At 39.1% G+C, this 24,234-nt stretch overlaps 1 protein-coding gene across 1 annotated transcript in view; it reads left to right on the top strand.

The window, feature by feature from the left end:
* CLSTN2 (calsyntenin 2) overlaps positions 1–24,234 on the top strand; it is a 343,593-nt gene that overhangs the window by 100,797 nt on the left and 218,562 nt on the right. Inside the window, exon 2 of the mRNA XM_035132736.2 lies at positions 20,454–20,576. Coding sequence (XP_034988627.2) covers positions 20,454–20,576 — 123 coding nt within the window. The remainder of the gene's footprint in view (positions 1–20,453; positions 20,577–24,234) is intronic.

Raw genomic sequence — 24,234 nt, 5'->3', positions numbered from 1 at the left:
GGTGAGGCTTGCTCAGCACTATGCTGGTGCCCCCTATAAGTTCAGCAAGTAGTGGTGCAATGGGGATGGGGAGCAACAATCTGCTCAGTGTTGAAAAAAGGGAACACCCAGCAAAGTAGCTGCAGCAGATGCTGCCATTTTCATTTCCCCATAATGCCTCTGGGACCTGGACTAGTTTTCACAGTGATCTGCTGAATACTGCTACAGAATTTTTTTATTTTTTATTTTTTTATTTTTATTTGAAAATAAAAAGCTTACAGCCACAATCAATCAACATATTTTCTTAATAATTCTTCAGATACCAGCTTCTGCTTCCCTCCCTCCCTCCCAGCTTCCCCTCACCCATTTTATTAGTATTTGTCTTATTGTTTCTTGTTGTGTTAACAATTGTTTGTACTTAATGATTCTATCCTTTGTAATATTATCTTGTATCCTTGCGAGTATTTCCTTTTATGTTTATATTAAAATTTATTTCCATTTCCATGTTTTTTCCATATATGTCTCTACACACTCCCACTCTCTCTTAACTTTTTGCTTGGAGCTGCCTCCAATTGAAGCCGTTAATTTTTTCCAATACCATAAATTCACAATCTTGGTTCTCCATTCTGATATTTCTGGTATTTTTCCTGTTTTCCAATTTTTTGCCACTAGTAGTCTCACCGCTGCTGTCCCGTAGAGGAATATATTCTTTTTGTTTTGGAGAATATCATTAGTTATTAAGCCCATCAGATATGCTTCTGGCTTCTTAAGAATTGTGCTCTTAAATATTCTTTTCAGCTCTTCATGTATCTTAGACCAGAATTGTTTAATCACCTTGCACCCCCACAACATATGATACACTGTTCCCGCCTCTCCTTTACATCTCCAAAAAAGGTTTGAATATTATTTTTTTATAAATCTTAGCCAATTTCACTGGGGTAAGGTATAAACGATAACACATTTTCATTATATTTTCTCTTATCACATAACAGGCTGTAAAATTTATATCCACACTCCACAATTTTTCCCACTTGTCTAAGTGTATAGTCTTGCCCAAATCTTTTGACCAGTTTATCATTGTTTATTTTATTACTTCATCTTTCAATTACCACTCAAGGAGTAAATTACAGTGGTACCTCGGGTTACAGATGCGGCAGGTTACAGATGCGGCAGGTTACAGAGTCTGCTAACCCAGAAATAGTACCTCGGGGTAATAACTTTACCTCAGGATGAGAACAGAAATCGTGTGGCGGCGGCGGCGGCACGGCAGCAGCAGGAGCCAAGTGGTACCTCAGGATAAGAACAGTTTCAGGTTAAGAACGGACCTCCAGAACGAATTAAGTTCTTAACCCGAGGTACCACTGTATACATTTTTGATATTATCTTTTTATTTGGCTGCAGTAATTCGCAATTTGGAAGTTTTCTGTTCAAAACCTATTTTTTTTGTCTTCATTAAACGGGTGGGCTATTTGATGATACTGTCGCCAGCTATTACAATATTATTTAATCTCATCATATGGTTTTAATTTAAAGACACCATGTTCTTTTATTGATAGTTGTTGATATGTTGGCCAATTCTTTTCCATGGTTTTTTTTAAACCGCTAATACCTCTGGTGGGGACACCCACCAGGGAATCTTTGGTTCCAGTAGCCACTGGTAATTTACCCATATTTTATATAAGGGTTTTCTAATTGCCGTATTTTTCGCTCCATAAGACACACTTTCCTCCTCCTTAAAATGAAGCGAAGGCACTGGACAGCAGCAGGATCCCTCAAGCGGAGGGATGCCTCTGCCACCGGAGCCATGGCTCCCAGTGGAGGTGGAGGGAGGATCAGCCCAAAATCGGGCTGTTCCCCCCCTCTGCCTCTGCCACCACCACTGGCAGAGGGGCGGGGGAGGGAAGATCAGCCTGAAATAGGGCTGTTCCCCCCCTCCACCACCGACATCAGCAGAGGGGCAGGGGAGGGAGGATCAGCCTGATATCTTGTCAATAGCCATCATCTATTTCACAATTTCCTGAATTAATTTTAATTCAATTCTTTCATCTTGGTGTTCCGGAACATTCCTGAAGCGAAGAACCGTCTCTCTTTGATGCATCTCAGTCATTGACAACTGGTCAAGAGTTTCTTCATGTAGTCTTCGTAATACTTGTGCTTCTTCGTTTTTTATTTCTTGGTTTTCTCTTATCTTTATTTTCACTTATTAGCACCTTGGTTATTTCTTCTTGTTGGTTAGATCTGATTTTAAGATCATGCAGCGACTTGTCCATGTCTTTTTGCTTCTTCATTAAGTCTTTTATTTGTTCTGATAATTCTTTGGTTATTTTAGCATTTTGTTCAATTTTAGTATAATAATAATAATAATAATAATAATAATAATAATAATAATAATAATAATAATTTATTTATACCCCGCCCATCTGGCTAGGTTTCCCCAGCCACTCTGGGCGGCTTCCAACAGAAAAATAAAACACAGCAATCTATTAAGCATTAAAAGCCTCCCTGAACAGGGCGCATTTCAGTATCCATTTTTTCAATTTTGCCACCCATTTACAATTCAGATTCTTGTCCATTTTCGCTATTATTTCCTTTATATCAGCATTCGGGTCTGAGTCCACCAATGATTGCCTTCTTACTTGTGATCCTAAGGTTGCTATAATTGTTGGTTGTCTGCTTCTCGTGCTCATTCTGATATCACTATTCTGTTCTGGATTCATCAATTTTATTAATGTTAGATTTTTCCCATTTATTCACTTTTTATTCACTTAATTTATATAAACTCTTCTCTTTTAGCTCCGTTTGGTTGATGGTGGGATCCCCCTGATTAATTCTTTTTCTTTACTTCCACCTTTACCTAGTTAGCAATAAAGGAAAAAGTATCAGTTTTGGCACAGCGAATAGTGAGCTAAACTATGTAGGTTTCAGCAGAAGTTGAACTGTAGCAGAACAGAAACAGATGTTAGTTACGGACCCAGGTGATAAGGTAAAAAACAACACTTCCTTATATCCTTAGTAGATATATCAGTTTTTCTGTGCTCTTTCAACCTTATCTTGTAAGAACAGCTCACCAGACACTAGTGGAAATCAATGTGAGTGGAATTGGATCAAAAGCATCTGAAAGTGAGGCACAGCTGTGGAGGTCAAGGTTAATCAAAATCTGGTATAACAGCTTTTATGAAGGATAACATTTCTGAAAACAAGATGATCTGATGTTTGTAAGCTTGAGAATAATGAGTTAACTGCATTCTAACACAGATGCAGATGCTTGGGAGTTGTCCTATAAAGTAATGGAAGGAATTCTGTTCAGTGTGAAATTGCAGCACTGGTTAATTCCTCTCACATTTTATTTAGGAATAACCAGGATTTCACTTGATCTGCCTCAGTTTGGCATGACTACTGCCTAATATTGAACAACACAAAAGGTTCTGTTCTATGAAGTCATTTTATTTCACCTATGAAAATATCCCAATCCATGCTTTAGTTCATCACCATGTGAAATTGTGACTTTGACTGTCTTGCTGGTATTACTTTCTGTAAACTGCTTTGAGGGCTTTTTCTAAAACTGTGTAGAATATAAATTTTATTAAATAATATAAATAAATTACTGTTCTGCCTTTGAATGAAATATGAATTGATTTTTGGGGCAGCCCAACCTAGTTACTAAAGATTCAAGGATTTTCCATCTAGTTACTAAAGATTCAAGGTTTTCCACTCCCAATCAAAGGCATTTAAAAAAAAAGTTTTGTGTTTATCCTTGAGCTGGGTAAGTGCATTTATCTGTCACAAAAAACAATATAGCAGGGGCAGAATAATAATATTTGGAAAAATCTCTTATTGTGTTACAGATAGGTGCTGTCTCTATTTTTTATTGGCACGTATTGAAGTCTCTTGATTTCCAACAAACATTTTAAATTGAGATTTTTATCCCATTTTATATTTGTATTTAACATGAAATTGCTTTTATATGTGCTTTTCTTGCTGATGTTTTTAATGGTTAAATCTCTCTGGAATGTTTTGTGGGAAGCAGTAAATGAAATTAATAATAGTGCCTCTTTATAGGTAATTCTGATCCACTCCCTAGGCCCTGCATGGCTGAAGAAAGCCCCCACACTCTCACACCCCCATCTGGAAGTTGCAAAAGTGAGAGTACCACTTGCCGGGGGGGGGGGCTCACATTCTCTCTCACTTTTGGCCATAAAGCCTTACCTGGAGTAGTGATGGAAATTGCTTACTCTTCCATTTTTCTTGGTCCACCCAAGCAGACTTCATAGATCTATCTATACAATGTGGGATTGAATTTGGAGTCAACTGAGATAGTGGGCAGCCACCATGGATGGGGATCAAGTTTTCCTTCCTTTCAGAAGTGGTACCTCTAGCTGCTAAATCTGTCTGAGGGAGGTCAGGGAGGGTGGTGAGCGGGGATGTGAAAGTGGCAGTGGCAGAAATTCTGTGTAACCATGGCCCATGGGGAGAGTGTTAGAGGAGCCGCTGGTGGCATTGCGTCAAGGTACCTCTGAAGTTCTCCCCTTGAGAAGGAGTTAACATACTTGCAATGTGCAGAGGGGCAGCAAGAGACACAGTGAGTGGGGAGAAGTTCTTGCTAGGTAGAGCCTGTCTGGCATAGTCTTACAGCCCTTGCTGGAGCTTCTTGGTGTTATGGTACTGTGAGGCAGCGTAAAAAGACCAGGTGTGCTGGCTGGTACTTGCTTGAGTTAAAATGATCTTAAATTGCTTGATCTGACTACAATAAAAAATAATGCAGTACTACTATTGCTGCAGCCTGAATCTTACATTATTGCATTGTTTAGCAGTCCAGTCTGCTGTACTTTCCTCTCTTAATTTCTTGCCTGCTCGAGTATAGACCTTAAGCTGTTGTGCCACTAAGGAGTGGTGAGTGATTGCATGCAATTACTGTATCTCGTCTATAGGATCTGCTGTACTTGGTATCATTTACCATATGCTGTAGTGCATCCAGAATTGATTTATTTGACAGCCAAGAGCATGAGGATGTGAGAACAACCTTTAAGTAGTGTTAGTTAAATCTTTTTGCATGGATAACAGCATCCTGCCGGCTTTCCCTTGCCTTATGAAAAATAATGATGATAATATCTGGAGAGAGATATACACTGCATATAAAGTAGTCCCTAAACGGTTAATAAGTGCATTTCACTGGGAGCTCTGTTTTACCCCATTCCTTTCCAAATTCAGACAGTATTGAAAGTACAAGCTATTAGCTAACATTTTCTCTGTGTACCCTGTGGGACTCTAATAACCATATTTTGTAAAGCAATTCGGTATATTCTGAAATACTTTTTGTTCATGTCTTACCATAATCAATGGCAACTGCAGCCAACATATTGCTAGATGAAAAATAACTGGAATAATTAAAAATCTGTGAAAAACCTTTGTATTATGTTGATTTAAACTATGCAGTACTGGTCATTGTGCTTTGGAAAAGGGAGTTAACAGATTGCCGAATTTATTGTGCCCTTAATGTTAGGTGGTGCTTCGAGTGGAGCAAATAAATCAAAAGTTAGTTCAGATCCTTTTCATCCTGCTTTAAGTGCCCAGACTCTCTAGGACTAAATATACCTTATTTTTGTTTAATTAAGGAGGCAAAACACTAGCTTTATTGCTGCTTCTTTTTTACATGATCAAATGGGGGAGCAGGGAATGACCTGCTTTGAAGTTTAGTCAGATGCCTCTTCTTATTTCCACAAGAATTTTACACTTGCTGTGGATTAATAGGTCAAAAGGCATTTCAAAATTTCAAGCTGTCTTGGGAAAATCAGTTTGCATTTTTGCAGATGTTCATTTCCACTAAAGGGCTTTTTATGCACTCATTGCCATAGCTGACAAATTCATTGAAGCTATAGCTCAAAGCTGCAAATCTCTTAAGATGTGCCCTTCTGGAACCCAATGCAATATAGTTTCATGGAGATTTCGCTTTCCTGAAGAGTATGAAGAAGAGATTAATGCAAGCTCTCATTTGTGAATTCCAGTTGTGTCTTTAGCAGATTTCCCTTTGGATCAGTAAAAGCACCCAACTGTTTCTTACTGACCCTATAGTTCAGTTCTGGAGACATTACTGAATGATTTTTACCAATAAAAGACAGCCCTGCATACAAGTTCCTTTGATTTTTCTTTTTTTAAATATAACCAGAACTTTTTTTCAACCAAACTCACTGGAACTCAGTTCCGGCACCTCTCAGGTGGGTGCCATTGCCATTATAAGAGAACAAGGTTCATGGTGAGTTCCGGCACCTCTTTTTCAAGAGAAATAGCACTGAATATAATGTATACCAAGGACAATATATGTAGAAACAGAAGAATTTATTTCTACTCTCTATGTTCCTGACAGATAACCTTAATATTTTACTTAGTTTATGAAAGCTGTTCTTTATAAATTTAAATTCGTGCAAGTCCAAACCAAATCTATACTGACAAGTGGCTATAGTGGTGAAACTGTTTAAGTTGCTATCTTAGAACTACAGCTTGTTTATTATGGGACTTTCATGCAGAGTTTTACTATAACAGAGATGAGGAACTGTGGCTCTCCAGATGATGTTGGACTCCAGCTCCCATCAGCCCCTTGCCAATGGCCAGGGGTGATGGAAATTGAGAAACAACAGCACCTGGGCAGCTACAAGTTCCTCAACCCTATTTTAGAAGCAGCATTAATCTGTCACTCAGTTATCTGAAAAGGAAGAATCTGTGGGGTGGGCTTGGACTAGAGGAACCTCAATGTCCCTTCCACTGTATCATTTTAATTTGATGGTACTGGTTGCGGGTTCGGAACATGAAATGGTAGCTTCAGTTGCACGATAGCTTTAGCTGCATGGACTCCCATGTGCCTATTCTAATAAATAGTCAAATTTGGGGTTGTCACTTTGCTACTGGCAGCCGTCCAGCTTCAAGTAAGTCCATTGCTTGTTTTCTAGAGCAAGAGCTCTCATCATAGCTTACAGTTTCCTGGCCTGGGAAAATGGACTGTTCTATACCATATCAATATTATCTTAATATTATATTTGTTAATAGAGTAACCATTAACAGCTGTAGGTTCCGTGCACTTTGGAGCCTGAGTGAAAGCCCTTAACACAATTTGTTACACTGAAAGGTGTTTTTGACAATTGAATAGCGAGTTAGACATTTAGTACATCTATATATGTATTGTCTGCACAGTGGGTGGTTGGGGTTCTCTGGGATTTCAAACAGGAATCTTTTATAGCCCTATTAGGGACTCAACCTGGGACTTTTTGCATGGAAAGTGTGTGCTCTGCTATTGAGCAGTAGCCCTTTCCCCTTTTTATATGGGGCTTTCCTCCTTCAAGTATTATTGAAGTGTGTTTAGAATAATCAGCTCCATTATAGACTGTGGCATGAAAACAATTTTAATTTAACCTCCAGCTTAATTTAAAAGACGTTAAGTTTGCAAAGCAGTGCAAGGAAATTAAATTACCTGTTCCCACACTATTGCCTTGCCCAGTTTATTCTCTCAAAGTGCTTTACTCAATTTTAATATAACTCTTCCCATTACATCCTAGCTCTTAATCAAAAAGTGCAGCTGGGTAGAAAACAGCTCAGTGTTTGTCAGGAACAGGATTTACCGTTGGTGATTTTGGGGAAATGCTTGGGCTTCTAGTTGGTGGAAGCTCTTCTGGTGCGGTTTGCTGCTGAACTGGAGCTCAGTCATCCATCAGCTTAATCTAATTGAGTCCCCGGTAGTTAGGATGGGGGGGTGGGAAATAAAATTTCTTCCCTGACAGCTGTGGAGCTGTGCACCATGCTATCTGTAGCATGTTGATTTCATTTATGTTTTATGTTTTCAGAAATGTTTTAATAATATCTGTTTTGCAAATCCAGGGGGTGAGGTGGGGTGGGGTGGGGTGTGCTTGCTCTATTCATGCAGTAATAACTTTATACATGAATTTGTAAGTGCTTAAGTATATATTAGGGCTGTGCAATCAATTGGGCTGAATCCTAAATCAGACTTCTAGCATGTAATCTAGAGGTAGAATTTCATACAAAGCTCCCCAATCACAGTGCTTTGGGGGAAGGATATGCTTGGAGGGAGGAGTATACAAATGCACTATTGATTGATTGATTGAACTGATGTCCCACTCTTCCACCCAAAAGAGCCTAGGGCAGAAAACAACATGATATAAAGCAGGCATCCCCAAACTTCAGCCCTCCAGATGTTTTGGACTACAATTCCCATCTTCCCCGACCACTGGTCCTGTTAGCTAGGGATCATGGGAGTTGTAGGCCAAAACATCTGGAGGGCCGCAGTTTGGGGATGCCTAATATAAAGCTATAAAACTGGTGCTAGTATGGAGAATTTCCATATGACAGGGTTCCATGGGTCAAGCCACTTATGTTGTTGTTGGTGTAGGAAGCTCCTGCTATGCAGACACATTTTTTGTCAGCTTCCACATGATTTCTTTAATATAAATTGCTACTTGTGGACAAAATGGGAAGTGCCACTTTGCCCTGCTGCCGCCGCTGCCACCACCACCTACCTGCTTGTGCCACTGCTGCCTGCTCTGCCACTCATTTTCACACAAAATGGATGCAGTCTTGCAAAAAATCAGAGGCAGTGGTGCTCTTCTGCTGGTGGGAACAGGTGGGGTACCTGGGGGGGGGGGTTTGCCACCTTGGGAGGGGGGTTCTCCTGCCTGAAGCAGTGGTCTCGTGGGTGAGATTCTCAGCCTGCCTAATGGCTAGGATGGCTCTGCTTGTGGATCGATAAATGCAGCAGGTTCGAGCATTGGAGCCAAGCCCCACAAGTTCTGCTGGAAATCAGCCTTTTATCACCCCCCTCCCCAAAATGCACCTTAAAAGCAAGAGTCATGTGTACAGTTCCAAGTAATGCTTCTGAATAGACATCTCTAGATCAGGCTACGAGTTCGTAAAGACATAAGATTAATGTATCTTGCTGTTGAATCTGTTCTTAAACAACAGGGAGAAGCCCACTACTTCTTTTTCCAAAGATGGCTTTACACCCCTTGTGGACCAATTCTGATATGCTTTATACGGGGAAGGGGATTGCTGGCCACTGTGGACGTAAGGCAGCCCTGTTGTTTAATGTAATTTTTTACACCCAAGGTTTTTTGCTGTAGGCCACATTTATTAAAATCTATTAGCGAAGCATCACTATCAATAAATCTTTAGAAATTCATTTCTAATATAACACCTCTCTGGAATCCAGGCTGGCAAATCTTTTAGCCCTGGTTCCAAGGAGCATGGGGAAAAACAGCCTACACATTCAAATATATATTTTAGTTAGATGTTCTAGGCATAGCTGCCAAGTTTTCCCTTTTCTCGCGAGGAAGCCTATTCAGCATAAGGGAATTTCCCTTAAAAAAAAGGGAGAACTTGGCAGCTATGGTTCTAGGAGACAGCCAGCAAATTCTGGTACTAGCTCTGGTGTGGCTTGGCATATTTTATGCTCTATGGTAGCTACGCTGATTAGATGAAATTTTGGGATACTACTGAATGCTGTAATTCCTTGGCGCAGACTGCAAATCTTGGCATCTAATTAAGACCCAGAGTGCTGCTCTGGTCCAAATTTAATCAAAACTTCGAAAAATGCCCCCTTTTCTTCCGCTCATTTACTTGGCTGCTGTTCCACAAGCTTCAGGGAAATGAGAACTTTTCTCTGTCCTTCTGTCTTGTGCTTGATACCCTAGGGAACATACCCTTTCTTGGGAGAACATTTTATTATTTGAAAAGCATTTATATAGCACTTAATATTTGAAAAATAATTGCTAAAAAAACAAAAGCAATGTTGGGTGTCTTTGGTAAACTATATTTTATAGAGAGACCGCAACTTCCTTCTTTGTCATCTGATCAAGAGCAGTTCCTCAACAGCAGGAGAAGGAGGGTGGTGAGAGTGTTTTCTCGCCACCAGAACAGCAGAGATCAGGTAATCAGAGGGGACTAACTTGTGGCCCTCCATATGATACTGGGCATGCCAAGTTGCATCAGCTCCAACAATCAGGGTCAGTGGTCAGGGATGATGCAAGATGTAATCCTATCAACATTTGGAGGGCCACAGATGATCTGAGGTAAGGGGGGTTCACAGAGACAGAATATTTTACAGTCACATTTAGAAATCTTGGAAGGGAGAAGATTTCTTCATCAGTGTTTCCCATTTTTTCTTCTAATTGCTTGTCTGAATCAAGACTTGAGGCACTCACCCATCTCTGAAGAAGATGAGGTTCAGGTACACTCCAACAGCACAAGACAATAGGTAGTGTCTCATCCATATCATGCTACCCTATTAAACTCTGGAGACAAATGCATATATTTACACAGTTCCTTTCCCTGCACAATATCTCCCCTGTTCTCCCGATTCACCCCTCATCACTGTCAGCTTCGTTGTATCACAAGTGAGTTGCCATTGTAGTTTCCCCCACCCACCCTTCCCAGTTTCTGAACTGGCCTCGTGTGCTCTGTCAGTCCCAAGCAAGCAGTTACTGCAGACCTCTGAAGCAAGTGATAGCACGGCTGACAACTTAATAGCTGTTTTCCTGATCAAAGGCACAGCACTTCTTTTCCCTATAGCTCTTCTCCAGTCCATGTGAAATTAACATGTGTAGTGAAGTTGGTTCAGCTGACATTTAATCTCCCACATCTTGAAGACTGTTCTGCTGTCGAATTCAGATGAAAGCCGTTCAAATGAAATAAGATTTCAAAGAATTAACATGCTGTAAAGTTAAAAAGTTGAGTGTAATGTATGGTTTGCTTGTGTGTATGTTACTGTGAATGCCAGAGTTATGAGCTGTTGAGCAATGACATTGCAAATAGGAAGACCAGGTGAACAGAAGCAATGAGAACTTCCGGTTTCCAAACTGCCTGAAGATTTGCAGCCCTTGCCTGCTTTCTCATAGACGAGCAGTAATAATAGTAATAATATACCCTGCTCTTCTGGCTGGGCCTCCCCAAACAATTTTAAATTTGACAGGGATTAAAATTTTATATTGGCTCTGGAAGAATATACTTTCTTATGAAGAAGACTGAAAACTTGGAAGAGACATTGTTATATGGTGTTTCAAGACTCCACACATAGACCAACCAGATGACCACAAAAGTCCAGGCAGCAGTTTCAAAGTTCTAAGAACTATTTTATTGGTTCTGTCAGACACAATCAATAGATGATGCAGGAGAATAATGCTTCTCTATCTGCATGCCCACATGTGCATGTGCAGAGTATAAATACAATCTCATACAATAAAGGTCTGCCCCTTACCCCACCCCTATGCAGTATTCCTTCAACCAATCAGTTGCCTTCTTAGTTTCAAGCTGCATTGCTGTTTTGCTCCCTGCAGGGGGTGCTGAATAACCAACCATTGCATCTATTACCTACTCAAATGCACCTGGGACATCACTTTGCATATCTCCCAAACTTAGACATACTCGCGGTCATTGTCTAGTTTTGGTCGGCCAAGGGAATTTCCCAATCGTTAGAAACAACAGGCGTTGGGCTTGTGTGCAACGAGAAATTTTGCATAAACTTGAGCAGCATATTCTAAAAATTGCATTTACAGACAAGATGAGAGATGCCTCAGACAAAATGGAATTTTACATTTAAGATGGAGTTTGATCAAACTGTGGCCAAGGGTCCAGTCGTCCCGTCAGATGCCTCAACATCATGTAGGGACATAAGGAACAGGGAGCCTCACTCATCGGAAACACACAGATGTTTGAACTCAACAGGGAGGAGCTTGCAGTACATTTCATCCTCCCTGACATGCTAGGTCAGGGTTTGGCTTAGTGTGTTTTTCGCATCCTGGCTCATGGTTTAACTTTCTCCTTGCCAACCATGAGCTGTAGCCAAGAATAAACATTTGGCTTATCACAACAGGGAAACCAGGCAAATCTCTTTCATTATTTTATTTATGACATTTTAATCCTGTGTTTCCTCTAAAGAGCTGAGAAAATAGGTAGAATGTTCTCCATCCATACAGTCCCTTTTTTTTAGTAAATCAATCAATCAATCAATCAATCAATCACAACAACCTCTTGGGAGAGCCTTGAGCGAGTGTGATTGGACCACTGTCACATAGGAAGCTAGCTTTCTCCAAGTCCTTGTTCAACTCTCTGACCAGCACCAAACTGGATTCCCAAATTAACTGTCTAAAACATACCACATTAAATATTTAATCACTGATTTAGAGGCATCTGAAGGCATACTTTTTCCAATCAGGATAGGAATGGGGTAGAATGTGTAACTACAAAAAGTGTTGCTTTATGCTGAGATTAAAATGATTGAGGTGGTAAAACTACTATAGGGTTGTTGCTACATGAGCCAACACTGATCATATGCAAATACATACAGCCCACTGGGAACAATTGCATTGAAATTGTTACATGGAACAAGATTTTATATGAGGATCATATATTCACCACCTTTTTTAAAAGCATGCTTTTTGTAGTTCTGTTATGACAGATGCTTCTAGATGAATATTCATGTTCAAATAAGTTTTCAATAAAGGATTTCCCCCCTTAGCAGCTTTGTTGGCCAGTGGTCTTCAGAACGCATAAAATATTTAGGCCTTCATATAATTGGGCAGAGGGCATTGTCACATTCTGTAATTCACTGGTAGCGGTAGACATTCCTAAAGTATAAGGAGGAAAATAATGGGGCTCTCGCTGTTCACATTTCTGCTATGACAGAACAAAGCTGCTATTGAGAAGAAAGAAACTATTGTGAAGGTAATATAAATGGCATGAGTTTTGGAGAGGGGGAGAAAGATAGAGAATGGTTGCCCAAACTCTCATTCTCTCTGTCTCATTTTCCTCCATCGGAATCTGAAATTATTTTGATCTCAACGTATTATTTCCTTCTGAATTTAAATTTCCTTTATCTTTTTTCCGAAATATTTCCCCCCCCAGTGGTATATTGAGATAGTATCAAAGGAGGACAGGAAGAAATGCATAAAAACTATTTTAAAATGCAGTCTGGGTGTTGGGGGACTTACAGTGGTAGTAGAGGAAAATGTATTCCTCAACCTTGTTACGGCTCAATGTGATACGGTAAAGTATACACAAGCTCACCGTCGCAAGGCACTATAATATTCATGGGAGAAGGGGGGCCCTGTGCATGAAGACTTTCACAATGCCACTAAGATTTCAGCTAATACATTTCTATATTTACATTCACTCTTAAGATTCTAGCTCTTGGGTATCTCAGCACTATCTCTGAGCCTTGCTTCCATACTGTGTGCATAGTAGGAAAGCATTTTCATGTCATTTTGGAAGATATGATTCATGTGGTTTCTGATAGCTGTTACAGCAACACAATGGAGAAGGCGCATATGGGCTGATGAACTAGACATGTGAAGTAGCAAAGGCTTCATTTGAACGCACTTGAACGCAGGTGAACACAAAGACCACAGCAATTTCCACCACATTTCTTCCCCCCCCCCATCATTCCTGTTTGCCAGTATAACAACCTATGCTGCCCATGAAATAAAACTATGACTTGCATATACAGGGATAGTTTGCACATAACACTAATCCAAATTGGCTTAGTGTGAGCATGCAAGTATCTAGGGAGGAGGTCACAGCCACTATAGTCCTCCTCCAGAGCTAAGCCATAGCTTCCATTTTGGATGGCCTTTGGATTTAATTACACTCTGTTTATGAACCACCAGCAATCAGCCCAACTCTTGTAACGAATCCTTATTTTAACCTTGCTTGGTTCAAAAACTATTATTAATTCTAGCTAGTTTTAATGTTTGAAGTTTTCCAAGTTGGTGGTTTCACTGTACTGCACTTTATAAATGCCCATACTGATTAGATCTTTTATTTTTCATAATGATCCAGTAATGTAATGATAATGCAAGTAATAGCCCATACCTAATGATTTCTTGTCCAAGGACTAAAAGAATTAATGTAATATATTTAGTGCCAAGCTCTGAGAGAATTTTTAAGCTAGAGCATTTACTTGTGCACTTTATTACCCATGTGGTAATAAAAGTGAACCGTTTCTACCCAGCTGTCAAGGAAAAGCCTTGTAAAATGTGTGCAAGATTCTTAATTTTAATACAACCATTTGGCAGTAATACACCATGCAAAGAAAACAGCTGCAAAATCTTGTTCAGTAGATCCGGGGGATACACACAAATAAAGAAATACATATAAAACAGACAGCAAAGCTAAGATAAAAGGCAGGAAAAGAATCAAGCAAATTGTGCCCTTCATAGATCTGACATAAAGAATATAGCAGAAAAGAAAAGAAAAGACAGTTTCACTAGATTGGGGCAACACAGGAATCACATTTTCAAGTGAATTTGGAAATAACAGCAGAACAATCCAATAGCATCTTTCAAGTGGGATTGCTAATGGGCAACCCAATTCACAAATCATTTCCTACTAACTTGCATTTTGGTGATATAGTAATGGCAACTTTTCTCAGCTTGCTGCCTGAAAATTTTTCTCTCCTGCACAGTAATTAAAGATACGAACTCTATTCAGATATTTCTTATTTGCTGGGCATGTTTATTTGGAACAGCTCTGCATCACTGGTTGTGCCACTCACATGGGTCATCTATGGTGCCACACAGGACTGTTAACAAGGGACCCTATAATTTCCCCAAATCTATGGGGAAATATTCTTCATCTCCCTCAGCTTATTCACTTCTGCATCTTTCACCCCCAGAATGAGGGGTGTGCTCTTGCTCATTGTGGGACCCAGACACAGTGAAGCTGCGGGGGGCAGGGCCTAAGAATGGGGAAATTGCAAGAAACACAGGGTAACCAGTTCGCCAACACTTTATTGATTACATATGTCAGCAGGTTTTGGTGCAGGCCTTGGGAGTGTATCCTGAATCAGCCAAACCATCTGGTAGTTAGTTATGTTGGCAGCGTTAACCTTGTAAAATGCTGTGAGATTATTGTGGTTATATGAATTGTTTATTCATTTATTAATTATTATTGTTATTGTACTAAGTTTGGTGAGATATGAGAATCTTACTGGAACTTATAGCTACATCAGTTCTTAATGTGTAGCACGGAAACTGACCCTAGGAATATATGCAGCAGCATATCATAGTGTCTGCATTAGCATTCCAATCAACAAAACTGTATGTGGGCTGCTAGCTCATGGGAGCAAAAAAATATGCAACAAACAAGCATATATACAGGCATCTGTATCTTCCTGGGGGTGTGGTGTTCTGTTTACTGTTAGTGTGCAATTGGATTTTCAACCTAATTAATTGCTTAGCTGTTGAGCCAAATATATACTTATGTGAAAGTAATTAAAGATTATTTTAAAGCAGTCAAGCAAATTATACAAGTTAGATGTTTGCTAGCAGCTCTTATCAGTGTTTTTGCCCCATTTTGGTTGATTATTTCCATTGGTCAAGTTACTGTACACATTTAATAATTGTAAGCATTGGCTGTATGCTAATCCCTAGAGCATTAGTTGTGACTTGTTTGTTGTCTGATTCCTAATTAGCCTTGGATGCTATCTAATATATTAAAGCTTGATACAGCTTGTACCAGTAGAATTCCTTCTTAGAAAATGCCTATGTCCTTTGTGAAAAGGAGAAATTTACAATATAAGGCACAAGCCATTAGGTAATCTCCATGTATTAAGAAAATAAGTGGACTTGTTAATGAGTTATTGTCAACTTGAGCTATCAAGGTAAAGGAACATCGTGGAATAAACAAGCAAGCAAACAAAACTTTAGGCAAAATATACATTATAAGTATATTGGGAAGCACATTGCATAATTCAAGGGAAAACATTTATTTTTAAAAATATGACAATAGTATTTTATACTAAAATCATAAGTTGCCATCAATAATTTTGATATGATCACTCAGGGAGAATTTGTAATTTTCACTAATATTAAGAGTTCATTGTGTTCATTATAGACACAGTGATGAATGGTTTGTGCCATTCAACCAAACACTGCTGTTTCAGTTTCATGATTACTAAAGTTGCTCAGAAATAAACTTCAAATAATAGAGTGAAGTGGGAAATGACTTGCCCAGCTATATTCTGCATGACTAAACTATACAAAACCCTAATTTCTATGCAAATAGACTACATTGTTTAGTATTACCCAGAAATTGAGAGGAGCTGAATTTGATGGAGAACAAACAGGAGATAAGAAACCATTTTGGAGTGCAGAGCTGGGAGGAAAAGGTCACACAATGCTGAATAAAGACTAAACCATTTAAGGTGTGTGACAGTTGAGTTCTGAAATTTGTAGATGTACTGTGAGAATGAAAATAGCCTTCAAAAACATTTTTCTTGAAAAATGGAAGTATGCATAAAAAAAGAGAAAATTGTATTAAATATCACATTCAAAAGTCAGAACATATCATGGAGAAACACATGGTCATGAAGATACATAAACTCTGAACAACTTGATGTGCATTTGCTGTCTGATTACTGCAAATGGAACCTTCACTATGATTTTGTTAAAGGGACATCTAATGGGAGCTAGAGCCTTTGACCAGGCATAGGCAAACTTGGCCCTCCAGATGTTTTGGGACTACAACACCCATCATCCCTAACCACTGGTCCTGTTAGCTAGGGATGATGGGAGCTGTAGTCCCGAAACATCTGGAGGGCTGAGTTTGCCTATGCCTGGCCTTTGACAAAAGAATGTGAATCTTTCTTAGGCTGCAGTTCTTTACACACTTACCTGGGAGTAAGTCCTATTGAACTCAGTGGGTAGAGCTGCACAGGATTGCACTGTTAATTGTTGTGGATGATGAAGTTAATGTGAGTTCATCCGTAGGTATCTTGATTCTGCAACTGCCACACAAAGATAGAGAAAGGTCCAAGTTGGCTAGAGATGAAGTTCCTTGGGGTATGGAGGAACTTTCTAGAGATCTAATGTTGGGGTAACACTCCTGCTTTATAGGCATGCTCATTTGCTGCCACTTATACTCTGCTTGTGCATATGTAAAAAACCCAAGTATTACAAATGGATGATAAGCCTCCAGCTCTCTCTCACTGAAAGGAAACTAAACAGTCACTTTGCCCTTGCAGTTGTCTGTGCTCAAGGAAGTGGAAAATGTCCAGCAGTGTTCTCATGTGACAGTAAACCATAGTTAATGATTTACCCTGGACATATAGATGGTTCCAGTTTCACCCCTGTCATTGGTTTCACATCAATATTTGTTTAGAGAGAAACAAACTGTGTGTCCCCAATTTATGTGTAACAGTAAGTCAGGAGTGATGTGTTTTGTTTTTTGCTCCTGTGCACCCTACAGAAGGAACAATGTGAGAGCCATCTGCACATGCTCAATAGGCCGTTTAGTATGGTTTATTGTGATGTGTGAACACAGCTGAAATGTTAAGTATGCTCCATGATTTGAGATGGATATTGATTTCCTGATCAAACTTAAAATTGACACAGGTATCTTTGTTGTGGGAACAAGAATTCATTGGAAGGTTGATACTTCATTCTTGGCTGCAGAATGTAAACCTTCCCTATTTGTGCCTATCTTACAATAAACCTGTAGATTTTTATTTATTTTTAAGGATTATGCATATTGGGCTTCTCTCCCAGGAGAAAACAAACCCCCTGTAATTGGTTGTAATTCATAAAACAATGGGCCCAATTCCACTAAGTAGGTGCTCTAGCAGGAGCCAATGCAAGGCGTTTTGCTGATGCAATCAGACTTCCCCTCTACTTCTCCTTTGTGCCCCCCAAATGAGCTTGGCGAAGGGTCCAGAGAACCCCCAGAACAGCATGCAAGAGAGGAGGGCAAATTGTTCCATTGTGTAAGCTGACATGCTTATGCTGATGGAAAAAATGGAGCAGCATGATGTTGAATTTCTCCTAATTCTCCCTTTTCCTCTTTTATGCCTGATTTTAATATACATAGAAAACAATTCAGAAAACCCATGAAATATGCTCATTTTAAATTCAAGATGGGGTCAAACATGTCTCTGGGAGCAAAGAGATGTGATGCATCCTCTATTTCATCATTGTCTTTGGCAGCTGACTCAAGACTGATATTATTGGGGCTATAGAGTTCTTATAATGTCTAACAGGTCCAAGCCCAAGTACTGTTAGAGTTGCTATTAGATTAAAAGTCCACTGAAGATTTTGTGTATAGAATGGTGGTGGTAGCCGAGCATTCAGACTTCATGGAGTGGCTATTAGTTGTAAAACAAGATGGTGTTTCTTTTTAAAGGTAGCTCTCAGACCACAGTGTGAAATCCTGAAGTGTGAAATATGAAGGTCTACTACATGCTGATGTGCACATTAGCCTAGGTGGTGAGGTTTGTGAAGTTCATTTCAAAGTGTTCTCCATTTCTCAAATTTCCATATGGCCCTAGTCAGGCCACTGGTCGAGCTCTCCAATGTCTCCAGCAGAGGTCTGTTTTATAACTTCTTAGCTGGTCATTTATCTGGGAATTTGTAGAGTTGAGCCTGGGATCTTTTACATCAGGCATCCCCAAACTGCAGCCCTCCAGATGTTTTGACCTACAACTCCCATGATCCCTAGCTAAGAGGACCAGTGGTCAGGGATGATGGGAATTGTAGTCCAAAACATCTGGAGGGCCAAAGTTTGGGGATGCCTGCAGGGCCGTCTCAAGTATGTTGGATGCCCTGGCGCCATGGTGCGGAGATTGCTCCGGCGCCCCCGCCCTAGTGGGCAGGCGCAGCATGGCTTCTGCACCCCCCTGCCGGCCCGGCGCCCTGGCTCCTCGCGCCACCCAGCCTACCCCTAGAGCCAGCCCTGGATGCCTATTTTACACGTAGGGTATGTGCTCTGTCAATGAGTGATGGCTCTTGCTTCCCCCCTCCCTTGTAATATATACTCAGAGTCCCTACCCATTTCGGCTGCATTATCATCTGCTTGATCAATCACCAAATCACGTTTCTGTGCTTTGCAAAACGTTCTCGATTAATGGGCCTGCCTGACAACACAAGGATGGAGGTGTTCATAAAAACGTGGAGTAAAACACATACTTTAATTACTTCCCAGAATATATGCTGTAAGGATCTCCTATGTGAAAGTAACACTATAACACATTCTTAAGTGAGAAACTGTAGGTGCTCTCTTGAAAGAACATCCTATAATCAATTCAGAGGTGAAGGAGATATGGTACTGTAGCTGCATTTTTCAATACATTTTCCCCTCCATTTTGTTCCAGAAGGATTTTAATTAATCTTATCAGTAAATGAATTGCCTTTTTTTAAAAAAAAATAGATTGCTGCAGTTTGACATTGATGAGGTTGAAAGATTGTTCTTTGTAAAGAGAGGAAGTAGCTCAGTACTGTCCCACATGCTTTGCATGTAAAATATTCTAGGTTTCATTCCTATCATTTCAAGGTACCGGTAGGGCAAAGAAAGACAATGGTCTTTCCTGATTTGCCTATCCCATCAGAGCTCTTGCCCCCTTGTTTGCTTCCTCCTTATTTTTTTCTGATTTTTAAAATGAGCTTTCTCTCTGTGTCGCTTGAGAATAACTAGAAAAGAAAGTAGTTTATTTGATATCTAATGTTTTAAAATGTTTTCATTTTTTTAAAAAACCATTTTTTTCTGGTTCTTTAAGTTGGAAGAAAAGACACACACACACCTCTGCTTGGTAAGCATCTGCTCCGTGTGTGTGTGATGTCAGAAAGGAGTTAATTTCACTTGGCTTTACAATACAGTAGTTGTTTCAATCTGTTGTACCGGTACTTTTTAAAAAAATGCCTCAGCAAGATCTGGGTTTGTTTTGTTGTGTTCCAGTCCAATGCTGAATCACACAGAGAAGGTAGAAAGGCAGGAGGTGAGGCAGGACAGGACTAGGCTGGAGGCAAGGCTGGTCAGAAATTGCAGGACCATGGAAAGCTCCAAATGAGCAACTTGTACTTTGAGAATGGTTGGGAGCAGACTGAGGCCTTATTCTCTGTTTCCAGACTTTCTCTGTCAGTTTGTACCACCTTGTGGAGAACTTCAGAGCCTTAAAGGACCAATCTCCTGGTCTGGAGATGGGCACTCTTCCTCCATTCCATATCATTCCTCCCTGTTCCACTGGACTTGCAAAGTGGAATGTGAGGATCTGGTTCCTCAGGCCCAGGGGAAGACACTTGTGAGGGTCCAGGCTCTAGCTCTGGTGTTCCCCAAGGTCCCTTTGGAGAATCCTGTCTGCCAGCCTCAGTTGCTGTGGTCTCCTGATCTCTAGCAGTTGGCTTAAAAGCTGGACTTGGTCCAGCTCCTTAGGTGGTGTCTCTGCAGCATCTGACTCTGTGTCTTGATTGCTGCTGGATTCAGGGTTCATTAAGTGTGTTGATTGTGTAATGCTGATGATGGGAATAATAATCATTTCATACCAATTTCAGTTGTAGCTAGCTAAATTTTGGTTGAGGAGGGACTCATTCTATATTTTCCTAGTGATTTCCCCTCCCACACACATAAAAACCAAATCACGCAATTAAGCAACTTGAAAAGAGAAAGGGGAGGAGAAACGATTATGCTCATGAAAATTGTTTCCTTTCTTTTCCTAGTAAACAAGCACAAGCCATGGATTGAAACATCTTATCATGGAGTTATTACTGAAAACAATGACACAGTCATTTTGGATCCTCCACTGGTTGCTTTGGACAAAGATGCCCCTGTTCCATATGCAGGTAGGAAATATTTTGTTCAATGTTACCATCAACTTTGTGTGAAGCTCATCAAATGGATTTATACAATTTGTATGCAGTACACTGATGGCATATCACACAAATGCTATGCTTCGGTGTTTGCCGAAACATCAACTTGAAACCTGGGCCCATAGAGCTTGAAATGAAGTGTGTTTATGATTGTTGTGCATTCACTATAGAGACAAAATAGATCATAAGCAATGTAATACAGCAAGTTTTTTGGTTGTGGCTGTTTAGAAACTACTTGTTAGAACATCAATTCGGAGTTTGCTTTATGTAAATTGTGTATTATGATTGCCTACACTAAGCTCATTTGCTCGCAAGCAGTTGGTGAGCTACATAAAGAATATTTTACATTCACTTGCATCATGTTTAATGGTGTTTTAAGTTATTATAGTCAGAACCAAGATGGGAAGTGTTAATGGAGGGTTTCAAGATTCCTAGTGTCGTTTGTTTATGACAGATGTCTGTCTTCAGAAGTTTACAGTTGCAATTTATTTTCCTATATAGTTAATTATGAATTTCTTGAACAGAAAATGACTACATTCTTTGTCACATTAAATGATGTTACAAAAAGATTGGATAAAACTAATATCTGGTTAACAGTGCAAGAAATGTAGCATTTTATTTAAATCTTTAAAGCGTGAGGTTTAAAGATGAGATTTGTGCAGATTTAAAGATATATGGATTTGGAACATCAATATTTATTTATCACTTTGGCTTGAGAATCTCTGTCCCTTCCATTTATGTGATACCTCTAGTAGTTGTATTTACTGTAGTTGTTGTGCTTTCATTATCCAATTTTCTCTCCCCTGCTGTGTTACAGTACTTTCCTACATTTGTAGAAGCTGTCACCAATATAGATTGCATGACTCAACTTCCCCTGGTCCCTCAAATTCTGCCATAAATTAAACAGTTCCTTCAAATAGATGTGCATATTGTTAGCTTTGAAATAGTGCTTTTGTACATAAGGATGAAGATGGAGAAAACATTTTAAGTGTTGATAGAAGTGAACTTGAACACACATTATGAGTCCTGAAAACAAATGCTTCAGAGTGCAGTGAATGGTGTGTCTAAATTATTTCTGGCACACCTATATTTTTATATCAAAGGAGATTGTCTGGTAAATGCAGTTTCTTGGGCCTTGTATAGAAGATAATAATAGTTTTAGCCTTGATTCCAGGTGTACTTTTCTTCCTTTTTATTCTTTCCTCTCTTTTTATTGTTATTGTGGAAATCTATAATGACTGCATTCTAGCTTCACTTTTTTTCTTCTTGTGACATTTCTTGTCAACAATTAATTGATGAAGCTACTTAACTTCAATTGCTGTACCTCAAATCTGTTCTGAATTTTATCAACCCTTTTATTGATTCTCTGCTAAATATCATAATATAGTATTAGTTGGAAAATTGTAAGTATCTCTTTGATATAAATAAATGAAGCATATCTATTTTGGTATTGATTTTTGTCACAGCCACTTTTTATGTGACTACAAAATGTCCTTATTCCAGAAGTATGGTCTATATAGTTAATAAATGATTTAGATTTTCTCCCATGGATTCTTATTATGGAATTTTTGTTTTGTATAATTATATTGAAATATTTACTGAATTGTTGTATCATGAGTTTGCAACAAAGTCAAAAGTCAACCATTTCCTCCATGGTATTCCTCTCACATTCTGGAGATACATAGTATTTTCTGCAGTGGCTCAGATTATTGTACAATCCTAAACACCCATACCAGGGAATGAGCTCCATTGAACACAGTGGAAGCTACTTCTGCATAAACAAAGAGAGAATTGTGCTGTTAATATGTTTTATTAAAAATCTAGAGCAATGCTTTTCAGTGGTGGTATCACTGGTTGAAAATAAATGGTATAGACGTTAGATGCGGGATAAATATTTATTGATGTGGGATAAATATTCCTCAGATTTTTTTTATAAACTGTAAAATGATGGCTGAAAAATATCTTTAGGCTAAATCAATACATTTACCATACAATTCAGTTACTGACCTGAAAATGTAAATCTTTATTTTGAAATAATGATTTCAGATTGTGTTATTTCCAAGTAAGTATGATTAGACATACTATCAAGATTTTTTTTATCAAATAGGAAAAACATGTATATAGTCTTTGATGGGCAAGTTTGAATACACCATCATTTTATGATACTTAGGAGCATTGCTGTAGGATCAAAGTACACTTCTTTGGCCTTCTATGCTGGTTAAAGCAGGAATGGGGTGTTATCTCCAGAGCTTTGGCAGTGACTTAAACTCATCCTACAGCTGAATCTCTTACTTGGCCTCACACACTGAATCCAAAGGCAGGACAACCACAATTGCTGCTTAACTTGGTTGCAGGTTTGTGGTCTTCGCAATTACATATGAATTTTTCAATCCATCATTTCCCCAAAAGATTAACACAAAAGTCGGTAAATTCAGTTCACCTATTGTACTTGCTAAATTATATAGACACCTCATTAATATAGTGATGTCATTTAACTAACTTTCACTGTTGGCCAATGACTGCTTATTTGTCAGATGTGTTCACTTATTTCACAGCTCATTTTCACTGGAGGCTGTTCCATTATCCACTACCTGTGACATACTTGATATAAATATGTTTGATCAAACTACAGTTAGTTATAAGAAACACATATCAAACAGCAGTTTCTCAAGTAACTGAAGTTTGAAATAAGTACAACTTTCAGTATTTGGAATAATGGGATACTCTAGTTTGTTACAACCATAAATTCAATGTATAACCTTTATTCTCTGTTTATAGAGAAGTGAAGATTTGCTCTGGCCCATTCTGTTAACAGAAAATCATGTTACATCTGAATTGTACTAATCCTAAAGCTTGGACACAGCTTTGATACACCTTATAAGGAAGATATTTCCTTGTGAAACAATTAACAGTGAAAAAGCTATGAAAGAGTGACCTCCATCAAGGACTTATTCTGCTGCATATCCACCAATGCCAGAAATGAAATCACTTGTCAACATTTCCTCCACTGCATATGTAGTAGGAGTAATGTTTGTATGTAGAAGAATAAACTTACCCAAATCAGATAATCTGATAAAACATACAAACCCCAACACTTCTTTCTCCAATCATATTCTCCTCTATCTCCCCTCTAACCTTTTAAAACTAGAACAAACTTGGCATAAAAACAATGGTGCAAGTCATTTTGTGAAGCCTTTCACTTGAAACATGTTCCCCGGGACAATATGTTACTAGGGCAAAGAGTGTAATTGTGCCCCATTGTCCAATTTTTGTTTGCCCTTAATATAGCAAGGAAAGTCAGTCGCTGGAACAACAGTTTCCATTTTTCAGAAAGGGTGAATTTTCAGGAACGGTATAACCCACTGATGATGATTAGGAAATGTTCTGGATCACTTAGGTAATGTGATTTTGATCATGAAAAATTCAGGTTGGAGTGAGCAGACTTTGGGGGGCTCTTCCAGATGAGCTTTCTGTTTTGTACTTGTCCTGCCTTATTCACTGCCTTATTTCAGAAGGTCATATTCTTAAATTAGTGTAAAGGATGCTAAGAGTTGTTACTACAAGTTGTTAATAATACTACAAGATCTACTACTGCCAGAGTTCCCTGGGAAGAGAGACTGACTGTTAAACC

This window comes from Zootoca vivipara, chromosome 5 (genome assembly GCF_963506605.1).
Source record: "Zootoca vivipara chromosome 5, rZooViv1.1, whole genome shotgun sequence".
Classification (NCBI taxonomy): Eukaryota; Metazoa; Chordata; class Lepidosauria; order Squamata; family Lacertidae; genus Zootoca; species Zootoca vivipara.
The sequence above is the reverse complement of the archived record's forward strand: the minus strand, read 5'-3'. Positions and strand labels throughout refer to the sequence as shown.